Source organism: Schistocerca piceifrons, chromosome 4 (assembly GCF_021461385.2).
Source record: "Schistocerca piceifrons isolate TAMUIC-IGC-003096 chromosome 4, iqSchPice1.1, whole genome shotgun sequence".
Classification (NCBI taxonomy): domain Eukaryota; kingdom Metazoa; phylum Arthropoda; class Insecta; order Orthoptera; family Acrididae; genus Schistocerca; species Schistocerca piceifrons.
In genome coordinates this window covers 375,415,583-375,429,408 of record NC_060141.1, presented here as the reverse complement: position 1 = coordinate 375,429,408, position 13,826 = coordinate 375,415,583, and the positions used below count along the sequence as shown (strand labels likewise).

The following is a 13,826-nucleotide window of genomic DNA, read 5'->3' as shown; positions in this document are numbered from 1 at the left end:
ACATTTTAGCATAAATCAATGCAATACAATTATCCACCCACTCGAGTGAAAATTTCAAAGACAATAATACACACTCTCATGCTTTCCTCACTGGATCTACTAGTGAATAACTTAAGTTCAATAAATGCTGTAGCACTGAGTAAAGTGGAAGTACATTCACACCAAACCACACAATCTCATGTACAAATATACACCTCAGTACAGAATATTTTTCTTGCATAATATTACCTGGATACAATAACTACACTCTCTGTCACTAACACTACAAAGTCTACTCAGTGGCAAGAAGCAACACCGTTCAAAGCAGAAAAACACCCTCATTCCATGACAAGATGTAGTGAAGTTAAATACCCGTTCTGTCAAAAAGTGATAACATGAAGTTCTTCATTAAATCTGAGAAAGTACAAAAAATGGATGCAAACTAAAACAAAGTAGAATACCAACAATATATTTAAAATGTATTTAAATGGATTATTCCCATATGGATTTGTAGGCAGGAACAAATGTCCACAGAACATTTGATAAAGCAAGCTGTGATAATTTTAGTTCTCTTATTTTAGCATCTGGCTCCTTAAATTTGTTTTGTTGCTTTTAAATATTTACCATTTGCATACTTGAATATAATCTGCATTTTCATAAAAGAAAAAGATTGGCCCTCCTATAACACCAGATCTAATTTTGTGCTTAGTTGTATGTATGTAATTGATTTTGTAATTTATTTAAACTATTAGAGAAGGAAAGTTGCTACTCACCACATAGCAGAGATGCTGAGTCGCGATAGGCACAACAAAAAGATTTACACATTTATAGCTTTTGGCCATCAATGCCTTTCTCAGCAGTAGGTACACGTGCACACACACACACACTCACTCATACGCAACTTGCACACACGTCTGCAGTCTCAGAGAACTGAAACCACACTGCAAGCAGCAGCACCAGTGCATGATGGGAGTGGCGACTGGGTTGGGGTAAGGAGATGGCTGGGGTGGGGAGGGGGAGGGGGAGGGATAGTATGGTGGGAGTGGCGGACAGTGAGGTGTTGCTGTTTAGATGGAGGGCACGAAAAAAGGTGCGGAGGGGGGAGGGGGTAAGTAGCGGAAAGGAGAGAAATAAAAAGAAATTAAAAGACTGTGTGTGGTGGTAAAATGATGGCTGTGTAGTGCTGGACTGGGAATAGGGAGAGGACTGGATGGGTGAGGACAGTGACTAACAAAGGTTGAGGCCAGGAGGGTTACGGGGACATAGGATGTATTGCAGGGAAAGTTCCTGCCTGCGCAATTCAGAAAAGCTGGTGTTGGTGGGAAGGATCCATATGGCACAGGCTGTGAAGCAGTCATTGAGATGAGGGATATCATGTCTGGCGGCATGTTCAGCAACAGGGTGGTCCACTTGTTTTTTGGCCACAGTTTGCCAGTGGCCGTTCGTCATGCCTACATAGAATGCAGCACAGTGGTTGCAGTTTAGCTTGTAGATCACATGACTGGTTTCACAGGTAGCCCTGCCTTTGATGGGATAGGTGATGTTAGTGACCGGACTGGAGAAGGTGGTGGTAGGAGAATGTGTGGGACAGGTCTTGCATCTAGGTCTATTACAGGGGTATGATCCATGAGGTAAGGGATTGGGAGCAGGGGTTGTGTAAGGATGGGCAAGTATATTGTGTAGGTTCGGTGGACAGCGTAATACCATGGTAGGAAGGGTGGGAAGGATACTGGGCAGGAAATTTCTCATTTCAGAGCATGACGAGAGGTAATCGAAACCCTGGCAGAGAATGTAATTCAGTTGCTCCTGTCCCAGATGGTACTGAGGTCACCTTCCACCTACATACTTTCCTTAGGTTGACATCTCGACCATCAACTGTCTTCTTTCTGAAGACAAACACTTCTTTAGTGTGTCATATTTGATAGAAATCCTCTCTTTTCATATTATATACAAGCAATGGATTCTTCTTAGCAGACTTCTTGATGATCTCGCACCACTGATCTGGACTGTACACGTCTTATACTCGTCGGCGAACGTAATTTTCAATTGTCACGAAATCTCTATTGGACGGCAACATTGTGTGCCCGCTCACGGGAAGTGGTGTTCATTCACACGAAATGTACCAGTTGAAATTAGATATTTCCAAAACAGTACCATGTTCCAGTTCTTATTTTGGCCACAGCAGTTATCAGATATCACAATGAGAGTCTCTCCTTTTATGTCGTTTTCCTCAAAGTAACGTAAAAGGCAGCTCAAAATTTCCTCTGATCCACGCGCAGCAGTAGTCTCATTCCACAAAAAGCAGTGCCCTTTCTTCTTGACACAATCATGAACATTGAGATTATACAACCAAATCTTCCTTTTGTAAAAAGCTGGACCACAACTTAACTTAGGAACGGGGAGAGTCTGCTGCAAGTCAAAAGACACAACATGTGGATTACTGTCTGCTTCTGCTCGTTTTTTCTGGATGGCAATGTTAGCTTGCCCTGCTTCTGCCCGACGTTGGTATAATTCCAACTGATGCTCCAGACTTACTTTCAGTTGGGGGACATCAGTGCTCTCAATTTGCACTTTGAGCATGTCACAAGTCTTACACGTATCATTCTTTGGTGACTTTACTCCTATGTTATACTCTTCAGTGAAAATTTGCCTGTACTTGTCTGCAGGTACAGGCTCATAGGACATCTCCTTGCAGAAAACATTCTTATAGTGCTCATAACAGGAGGCGATTGTTGTATCTGTGCCCAGGTACAATCTGACACGACTGTTTGAGCATCTGTAATGACTCTCGTGTTTCGGTATTTTATCAACGTGTTCCCTGACATGGTTAACACTAGTTTCAGAGTAAGCATGCGGACGTACTGTATGCTTGCCCCGTTTGCCCCGGGGTGGCATGGTCGATCCGGATGCGATTTTCTTCTGTATATTTTCGACACGACCACGATTGTTATGTAGACCATGAATGGCAAGAAAAGCTTTCTTGCATACTTTTATATCACTGTCACTAACTTTTACGCTATAGGAAGTAGTACAGTTTCTCCGGGAATTTTCTCCAGCTGCTTTTCGGCGATGTGCAACAGTGTTAGATTTAATTGCATCAAATAAGTATGCATTTTCAATGTTAAAATCACCTACTTCCCAAAATGATTTGAATAGTTTCATCACATTCAAATAAATTTACGAGGGCACTGGCAATTAGGTCCCACAGTTGTTTTACTTAGAGTTGCTCCTGTACAAGAAACATACTTTTCGCCCAAATTGCACCTCTTCTGTTTAATTTTGCGTTGAGAATCGACTCTCAGCCTTTTCCGAGACGACCTCTTTGTCTGTTCGAGGGCCCCTTCCTGAATGGTTTCTGCAGGGGTGATACATTGTTAGTTGTTTTGGGCAATATGATCTGATTCGCTATTAACCTGTATAACAACAAAAACTACTATTACCGTTAACATTATTATTATCAAATGTAACAATATAAATGAGAAATGCGCATTCACACACCACTTAGCCAAAAAAATGTAGCCATTCTAAAATAACCTCAAAATTAACATACTTCAGGAACATAATGGTATGTACATACACTTACCATTATGTTCGTGGAACGTACTGAAGACAGTATATTTATAAAATAACATACCTCTGAGTCATCTGAATCATTAGGAATGTATTCTGGATCCCTCTCGAAGATATTAGTATCATTGGAAGTATATTCCTCATCTTCTGCCATGTTCACTGTTGCCATAATCTCGGAGATGTTTTTACTTGCTGCCATTCTCTCTGTCACTTACCATTATGTTTCCGCACCAGACGGACAGTGGCGTTTACCATTACCGTATTTACTCTAATCTAAGCCGCACTCGAATCTAAGCCGCACCTGAAAAGTGAGACTCTAAATCAAGGAAAAAAAATTTTTCCCGAATCTAAGCCACACCTGAAATTTGAGACTCGAAATTCAAGGAGAGAGAAAAGTTTTAGGCCGCACCTCCAAAGCGAAACAAAGTTGGTCCATTGTAATATAAGTTACAGCTACAGTAGTTTCGTTCAAGTCGTAAGCTTAGCAGTGAAGCTTTACCAGGTAGCCATTGCTATGCGTCAGGCACTCTATTTGTATTTATACAGGTCCCTTCCTTTTTCATGTGCTTCGTCTGGTTTGAATCGATTGCTTATTTTTCTTTGATCTGATAAGTGCCTATCTCTTTGTTATAGGTGTTTACGTCACTCTAAGCTGAAAATGCATTATTGTACTGTGCCATGCATTATTTGTCCCATTCAGATAATGTGTGTTTACGACCTGTCGCCGCTCGCGGCATGGCTTGCTTTTGTGCGCACTATCGCGGCTTACTTACACTGCTGCTTTCTTTGATAATGATCTACGAGAACCAAATAATAGACTGCGTATGATAAAAGATGTTCTGAATGAGAGTTTAGCTAAAATTTTTCTCCGATTGAAAATCTTTGCAGACGCCTCTTTTGTACATTACATTCTGCACAGAAATTAGAGTCATCTTAGATTTAAAAATTTAGTCAATTATTATGCTTCATTTCTAACTGTATCACTATTAGGCATAAGAATAATACGAATATAAACATGACATGATATGTGTATTCTTCCGCGTTTGCTGTTGTCTCACACTAGTTTCGTAGTTTATTAGGCAGACAGGATTTAAATGAAATAGCAGCAAACACGAAAGAATACATGGCAAAATGTTTATATTCGTACTATTCTTATGGTGAAGAGAATACTGCATGTGATTCACAATTCATAAAAAGTTCCTATTAGCAACCATCTCTTCTCACAGGTAGGAAAAAATTCAGAATGTAGAGTTGGCCATATTGACAAACATCCCAAACAGTCTTGCCAGTCAGATTTTCGTAGTACATTGAAATGCTGCTACATTTGAAGATGAACAATACGGAATTTGTATTTACTTTGTTGGATAATATATGAAAATGCAGTGGTCGAAACTTGGGGCGGAGAAAAAAGCTCGTCTTCCACCTTTTTTTAAAAATTATTTACTGATGCAGAGGTTTTGGCGCCAGTATTTATCTTTGTGCCTGCAAAGCATGCCTGTGTAGCCCTACATATATTCGACGGCAGAAGTTAGTTGTGGCGGCACCTACCAACATTTTTCAGAACTTCCGCTTACTTTGCACTCGATTCTAAGCCGCAGGCGGATTTTTGGATTACAAAAAACAGAAAAAAAGTGCAGCTTAGATTTGAGTAAATACGGTAAGCTCCGCCCTGACATCTGTTGAGTGAATTTGGAACTGCTAGTAAGTTTACTGCATTGTGCATCCCACAGGTGGTGTCATTAGCCATCTACCGCAAAATACACGCCGATGGCGCTTACCATTGTGTTCCCCCGAGCAGCTCAATTATAATAAAATAAACACTACTCACACACACACACACACACACACACACACACACACACACACACACACACACACACACACTTGCTCATTTGTAGGTGATGAGGATAAAGGACTTTTTGCACCTCTAATGCTTGTAAGAAAATTTCCAAATTTAATTTAGCTGATTCTGTACCCTCTCACTTTGAGTCCCAGTCTGGCACAACTTTTCGGTTGTAACTATATATTAATTACATTGCAGGTTCAGCATATTTGAGTGGTTGCACTGACATCATTTCATGTCATTGATTTAATTTCTGTTGTTACATTCATTTCATTTCAAATACATGTTAAGAATGCATTACTCTAAACTGTGAGACGAAAAAGTTTTCCTTTTGTTTTACATATGGGCAAATGCATCAAAGTAGTACAAAATGTGACAAACTAATCCCACAGGTAAAGGCAAATATATAAGCTGAGGGTTCACAAAAATAAAATTAATATTTCAGTAATTTCCATGACTAAATGATGACATTATTATGTAACATTACCTCATCTTACATACATTGCGATACAAAGTGAAGTTAGTTCATCCATCACTGTTACAATAGCTTCCTCTGTCTGCCCATGTTCTTGTGAACTCCCAAGGTATCGAAATGTTTCCTGGTTCCATCCTGCCACTGCAGCTTTGGTCTGCTCCTTGGTACATTTGGCTCATTGCATAGTGCATTGAGTTCGTGTTTTGTCTCTTTTTGACACCGGTCCAAATCTTGTTCTCAGCACCTTGTTTACAGAAGTAATATTTTTCCTCTCCATCTTCTTGCTCAGTTTTCAAATCTGGCCCTCATGTGTTAAGAGTGGTTGCAGAAGGTCTATGTGAAATGGAGAAAAGAAACAAGAGATACGAACTGTACCACTAGCTTGTGATGTTAGAAATGTGTGTGTACATTGTCGCCACCCAGTTTTTGTGGTAGTTAAAACTCCTTTCCACCTTCTCATTCCACAGGAACATCAAATGGAGGGAGCCTGACGAACTACTTCAGATCAAATATAGCTGACCTATGTCACATGAATTCCATTTCTGTGTAGCAAAGTTTCTCTTCTATTTTTTTGCAATTTGTTATCTGCAAATAGAATTACTATCAATGTATAAACTAGTGGGAATACATCCATAAAATTCCTGCAATTTTATGGAGCAAGTAATACATCATGAGAAAATGAAGATTCACAAAACAGCATGTTCTTCTTATGTTACTAAGAAGGACAGGAAGTATGTATGTAAGCAGCATCAGAATGCAGTATTAAATTTCCATCATGATTTAAAAGGAGAAAAGTGTAATGTAAGCAATACTCTTGCATTAGGAGTGCAACCAATACATTCCACTGATATACGAGGTTGGAACTTAAAATAGTGGCAACTATTTATTCACAACTGATACAAAAGAGTTACATGTTTGCACCTGTTACTGTCCTTCAAAGTAGTCACCAGTGTTGCGTCGAACTGGTTGGCAGCAATGTGGAAGGCGTAGTATACCATTAGCAGAGCCTGTTCTGTTGATGGTGCGAATGGAGCGTTCTAAAGTTATGGTGATTCTCGTGTACGACTGTGATGGTGTTATCCTAATGCATTCCTCCATGGCAGACCATCAATGCACAGTATTGCTGTTTGTTTTTAGAGCATCACCTATGATCAGCTTTGTGAAAGAAGCGGTGACACTTTCTGTGCAACCCAACCATCATTTTGCATGACATTGTGCGGGCGCATACAGCACTAGCTGTGGCTGCTCTGTTTTCTCGATGGGGCTAGGAAGTACTGTACCATCCACCATACTCCCTGGACTTAAGTCCTTGTGACTTTGATTTGATTCTGAAGTTGAAGGAACCACTTCGTGGCATTTGCTTCAGATATGTTCCAGAGATTCGACAGGCAGTTGACCGCTCCAATTGTACCATCAACAAACAGGCTCTACTAACAGTATACTATGCCTTTCACATCGCTGGCAGTGGGTTCTACACAACGCTGGTGACTACTTTGAAGGATAGTAAAAGGTGCAAACTTGTAACTCTTTTGTATCGGTTGTGAATAAATAGTTGCCACTATTTAAGTTACAACCCTCGTATATGTGCACTCTACCTGCGAGCTCAGTTAAATATTCATAAGCAGCACTTATTGATCTGTGTTCCAGGTCAAAAGAAACTCCGTATTTTGGATACACAATTGCTGGTTCATCACGTGAAGAGCAGCTGCGTTGGATGGCAGCTATGTTAATAGGTGAATATCCACAAGGAATTTTGCCATCACCTATGCTGTTAGAATGAATTGTAATCATATTATCTGGGTACTGTTTTAAGAAGGACTTCGTCCGGTATTGTTGCCTTTCAAAACAGGAAAAGACAAGTCTGCTTCTGTGACTATAATCATTGTGGACATAGAGCATTCTTTTTAATGTAATCAATGCAGCCACTTTGCTTGTATGTTTTTTTTTCTAATTTTTATCCCAATCAAAGTGATATTTGTACAGTATCAATTTAGTGATCACTTGCTTGGCAAGGATGGAGAGGTGCACTTTTAACTTCATTGTTATGTAGATAATTTGTCAGTTTTAGGACAATTTGTTGTCTTTACATTATTTTCATTGTGGCTTGATACTGAAATGAACTGATATAATGAACAAACAATTTGTTTTTGATGCTAGATTACCTGAAAATGGAAGTGTGTACCTCTTTTATTCATTGTAACAAAAATGTGGAATTTTTTTATCTAAATGAATTTATAAAAATATTACATGCATAAGAATCACTATTTAATATATTTGGAAGAAAACTAGATAGTACAAAAAAATCTGTGTAATTTTCTTTTTAATTAGTCCTTGACAGATATTTTTGTAACTGGCTATTGTATCTTGTATTCTGCAGATATCATTATTGGTTCCTGAGTTTGCTTATCTTATTTGTAAAAGACGTATAATAATACTGACAAATCAAGGAAACCAATTTACAGTTGTAATGAATGTTTCTTCCTCGATGAATCTCGTGATGAAATATAAGTTTTGTAAAACTTGTGTTTATATGAATGTATTGAAATGTCAAAAAATGCTAAAGCAAAACTTGTGTTTTTCCTGTATGCAGCACGATGATGTGCTAGTAAGGAAGTTTAGCCAACAGTTTGTGATGTGGCAGCTGTGGGGTTGTGAGTTTTGTCATGACTTTAAGTGAAAATTTTATTAGACATATTACATATTGAGCACTTTTTCTCTTCAGACAAGTTCTCTCCATTTGTGGTTATCATTGTTGTTTTTCCATTGTCAGTACTGTCCATGGGATACGGCTCTTGAGATTTTGTGCAGTTATCCTGTGGTATTTTTCCAAATTCTCTCTTTGTTTCTGTAAATGTAGAGTCTGGTAGACTTTGTCTGGAGAACGAGATATATGGTATGGTCAGTGAATCTCTAAAGTTCTTTCAGCTAACTGCTAATGAGAAGTGTAGAACGAGCCAGATTAATACAATCCACTGTGTTTTAGAAGTGGGGCGTCTTCATATTTACTGAAATGTCCTGATGCAATTTTTTACCGTGTGCCCACACAGTGTGAATTTGTAATGAGAAATATATTTGCAGGTATATACATAGCCTCAGTCTCTGTTATTCTTGCTTGAAGAAATTATTTTGCCATCTCCCTTTCTATGTAAGATGTAATTACATTTTAGGAAAAAAATAATGGTATGTAAAATTATTGAGGTAATTGTGGTAGCAAATAGTGGTATCGCAACATTCTGGGTCTGCATATCCTCTTCTGTGTCTTTTGTTCTCTCTGTCATAACTCTGATTCATATAAATATTTACTATTAGTAATCCTGCTGCTCACCATTTATTTTGAACCCTGCACTGGATAAATTTAGGTGGCAGTACTTTTCCTTTGTGTGATGCCCTCTCAGTACATTTTCTGCTGCCAGCCAGCTGTGTGTGTGCTTTCAAGGAGGAAGTGTGTTTCTGCTGCCTGTCATACTTCATAAAGCAAGTTATCATTCAAACAAAGATGAGCTACTCACAAAATTTCCTTTGTATTTGGCGTCTACCATCTTGCTGAATACCTTTAAGTGGGCTCTAAATGTTTCAGTGCAAGAACAAACACACTCCACTGGAGGAAAACAGTTTTATGGTTTTTTTTTTTCTGAAGCACAACACACTATGTGAACTAATAAGTAGCTCAGTTGTGAGTTCTTCCAATCCTCATCTGTTCTGCATATATTCATGGATTTTTCAGTTTGGCACCTTTCATGTTTCACATGTTATCCTATAATTGTCTGTCAGTTAGTATCTTCTTTTCTCCATTACTCTTTCATTTAACATAATCAGTTAGGATTTACAACAGTAATTAGAAAAGCATGGAAACATTATATTACTACCATTGTTTCTTTCTAAGAGATGCAAGTCTTATGCTATTCTGGGAGAGTGGCTTCAGTTGAGGGATAACAGTGCCACTGACCTGGTAGCTGAAATATGAACATCAGCCGGAAAATGGATAAAAAATCAGGATACAATAAAAGAAAGAAACAACTGATTAACAGAAAAAGAATTTTGTATTGTGTATACCAGCTCGATAAAAATTAGGAAGTTCATAACTTATAAATAATTGCTGTGGTTATCCTGTGAGAACTGTCAGAGTTGTAAAGAAAATGTGGAACTTACATGTGGGAATTAGTACCTGAGAGTTAATGGTTGTGCCATGTTTGTTTGAACCACTAGCTAGTGTACATTTCACATGCCTCTCATTTCTGTCTTTTTAATGTCAATGTCAGTGTTGTGAAGGAATGTAACTCTGTTATGACAGCTTGTATATGTTGGACAAGTTTCATAACAGAAGTAAATAGTTAATGAATTGGGAACCAGTGTTACAGAAGAAACAGTATTTTCTATTGTATTACTATGACGTTACTTATTGATTTTTAAATAGCATTTAACACTGATACCAAGTATCTATGAAATACAGAGTATTTAAATTATAAGACTGTCTATAATACTGCTTATGTTTCTTTCAAGGTAATAGATGTCATATTTTTGGAGTATTTGAATATATTGCAAATAATGATTTCTTGTATATAGTGTAGCTTTTGTCATTCAGAAATGCTGTTCATGAGACAATGTGGATCAGTTTATAATAAGCCCTATTAGCAGAGCCTTCCCTCAGACATGAAGGCTGTATGTAACTTGAGTTGATGACATTCTGCTAAGGAGAATGGGGAAACCCCATTACCTGTTTAAAATTCGAATACAGGCACAATGTGTTACTTTGGGGTACAAGTATTCATAAATGGCAGCTTTCAACTGTCATATTCATTTTTTAAAACTTTGTGATGTCTTATCTTGTATAAGACAACACAGAGTATATGATCATGTGTAATGAAGTATGAGGAGCAGCGTAACAATTAAATGTTTAGTTGCATTAAAACAGTAAATGCAAAAAAGATATTTCCTCTTTAATAATGAACACCAATTAGTGTTGCTATCATTCCAATGTATAAAGCTTGTGCAGTGTTCTCTATGCTGTGTGTATCAGCTTCCTGCTGTTATCTTACTATACATGATGGTTAACTGGTAATATAGAGCTTCAGAAATTTTAGAACTGGTGTAAATATATCATGGACTGTTTCTTTGTATTAAATGTTATTTTTCAGAATTTTTATATTTTGTATAAAGATCAAACATATTATTCTCTTGAGTTGTAATTTGAAACAAATAAAAAATATACCTCTATTTTAGTATAGTACTTAAAAGCAGATTTTATGTGTGTAAATAATGTGTGGAAAAGAATTCTAAATTTTTAAGCACTTTTACATTACAATTTGCCTCATATAGAGTGCCCCACATCATTTACTATAATAAAACAAATACATTCTTTGTTTACTCATTGGACTCATGTGTCATCTTTTGCTTGGAAAGTTTTAAATTAATGAAAGTGGTGTACATTATATATATTTTTGGCAAGAACTTGTGCTGTGGCTGCACAATTTGGAGAACTTATTAGCATTCCATTGTATTTTAATAATGTTCATCCTTTTTCCAGAAGTTATTCCATGGTAGGTAGAAATGTCCTTGCCGGAGGTGCTCAGACCCACTTCTTGTACTTTGGTATTGATATAGTCCAAAATTTGTAATACTGTTCTGTGTAAAGAAACATTGTTTATGATTTTGTAGATTTGATGTCTGATGGTATAACATTTTTTTGTATATTTACTACTGGCTGATCATATTGTCAGTCCACTGACAACTTCTATGATAAAATTTAAATTCACAAAAGGTACTTTCACAAAATATGATGTTATTCCTTATGTAGAAGGAATTTCTTGTGGAACATACTAAGAACAGCAAAAATGTCAGATGGCTTCTTCTTATTTTGTGAAAAATGAGACTGTAGACTTTGAATATGCATTTAGCACAATGATATTGTCACATTTGCATGATGATTTTTACATTGTTTTTGGGTTGGAGGATATATTTTCCAACCAGGCATTTCTAACCATTCAGAAAGTCGTGTCTTCCAGCTGCACACTTTTAAAATATTCTGACATACATTTACAATGATATTCAGATAAAATACAAATGCAATTCATGATAAAATTACTGCAAATACAAAAGTCTTATACCTTTCTCTACATGCGAAATATGGGACCAAAGAATTCAGCTCAGCCTTCAGGGCTGTGGGGGAAGTCAAGACATTTAGCTTCCTGAGAGAGAGAGAGAGAGAGAGAGAGAGAGAGAGAGAGTGTGAGTGTGAGTGTGTGTCATCGGCTGTAGGCATTTGGATTTCAATGAAAGTTTAAGAATTTAACACTGTGCATGAGCTTTCAGAATCCAATGTCTGATTTTTTGAGATTAATTGGACAAAGTAGAACAACTAAAGGCTGCAAGGTGTGTGTGTGTGTGTGTGTGTGTGGGGTTGGGGTTGGGGGTGGGGGGCCAGGGCAGCGGTTTGAGCGGTTTGCACACCCTTCCAGTGATACTGAGTTTTCGAGTGATTTATGCATTTCTTTATCACCTTGTATTATCTTCTGTTATGCCTCTGTTTTTTTTCCATCATGGAGGAGTATTTCAATAATACAAAAGCTCAAAACTCCTTTTTTTTTTATCTCCACACTTCGACCTTCTATTTCAAGAACATCACTTTTGTCTCCTGTTTTGTAATTTATAACTTCTGTTTTGGATTTTACTGTTTAGATTTTATATTATTTGTGTTATTTATTATTTAGATGTGAATGAGCAGAAGCATTCTTAATTCATTATTTTGAAACTTCACAACAATGTTTAAATAACAGGAAATTGATCTGTATGGTAATATCCTTTGAAGGCTCATTCATTATAACCATAAGAGATTTTGTGCTTTAAAAAGCTTTTTTCAACTGCAGTCTCTTTTTTGGTGCTTTTAGTATTTGTAAATTTGTTATATTCTCAGTAATTTCTAGTCATGTCACTGGCACATTTCTTTAATTAAATTTATATGATTGATTGTGTCTTAATGGTGTATTTAAATAAAGATTTTTTTTATAAATAAATGTTGAGTTATTAGTCTCTATATTTAGATTTTGTCATTGATGGAATGTTCTAATATTGTATAAATATTCAAAGTCAGATATTTACCTTGTGTGGCAATGTTTTACAAAGTGGGTGCACTGAATGGATCATTGATAAGAAACTGGAAGGGGGTTATGTTCGGTTCCAGAATACATATTTGACAAGTCAAATGAAGTAGTTTTGAAGTTTTTGTTTCTAGTTCCAGCTGACTCTGATGACCAATAAAAGGAGTAGTTCCTCAGAAGGAAGCTAAGAGAGAAAACAGAAATACCTTTACATTTGAACAAACTACAGTCTATGTAGCCATCAATGCAGACTGATTCATTAAAACGGAAAAAAAAGTTCTCTTACCAACTTCCTTGTGGCCATCTGTTCTCGTACACCATTCTGATTGATGTGGGTAGTGTTATTCCAAGGCCATTTTGAGCAGTTAAACAAGAATATTTGTCCAACCAGCATAATGTTACTGAACTTAAAAGAAGACACTAGCTTCTATGCAGGTAGTCTCCAATGTTGAATTAGCACTTAGAGAAAGCTGTGTCTACCATTACTGCCTCACACATAAGTTACCTAATCATGTCATGCAACATTTTTAGTAATTTAATTTTTTTTCCAGTCCAGTGCTTTCGCTCACACACAGCGATCTAGATACCATATTCATATGAAATCAGAGCTGTTGTAAATAAATCATTTTTTTCACAAAGGCCAGTTATCTTGCTCTCTTCAGTCAGGAGTTTCCTTAGATGCCATCTTTTGGTGCCACAAAAAGATGAAATTACTACCAGGCAATTTCTAAATTGATAAAGATTACTTATCTGGCACCTCAATGTTGTCTTATTTATATAGTTCTTACGAGTATTTTGAGGGTACTACTATACTGTGCAAGTGTAATGACCAGCTGTTAGTACAACACTAAAACAGAGGTGGTAC

General features: G+C 37.1%; 1 protein-coding gene across 1 annotated transcript in view; it reads left to right on the top strand.

The window, feature by feature from the left end:
* Positions 1–8,043, top strand: part of LOC124795424 (arf-GAP with Rho-GAP domain, ANK repeat and PH domain-containing protein 2) — a 144,621-nt gene extending 136,578 nt beyond the window's left edge. Inside the window, exon 12 of the mRNA XM_047259452.1 lies at positions 7,515–8,043. Coding sequence (XP_047115408.1) covers positions 7,515–7,647 — 133 coding nt within the window. The 3' untranslated portion in view covers positions 7,648–8,043. The remainder of the gene's footprint in view (positions 1–7,514) is intronic.
* Positions 8,044–13,826: the final 5,783 nt, after the last annotated feature.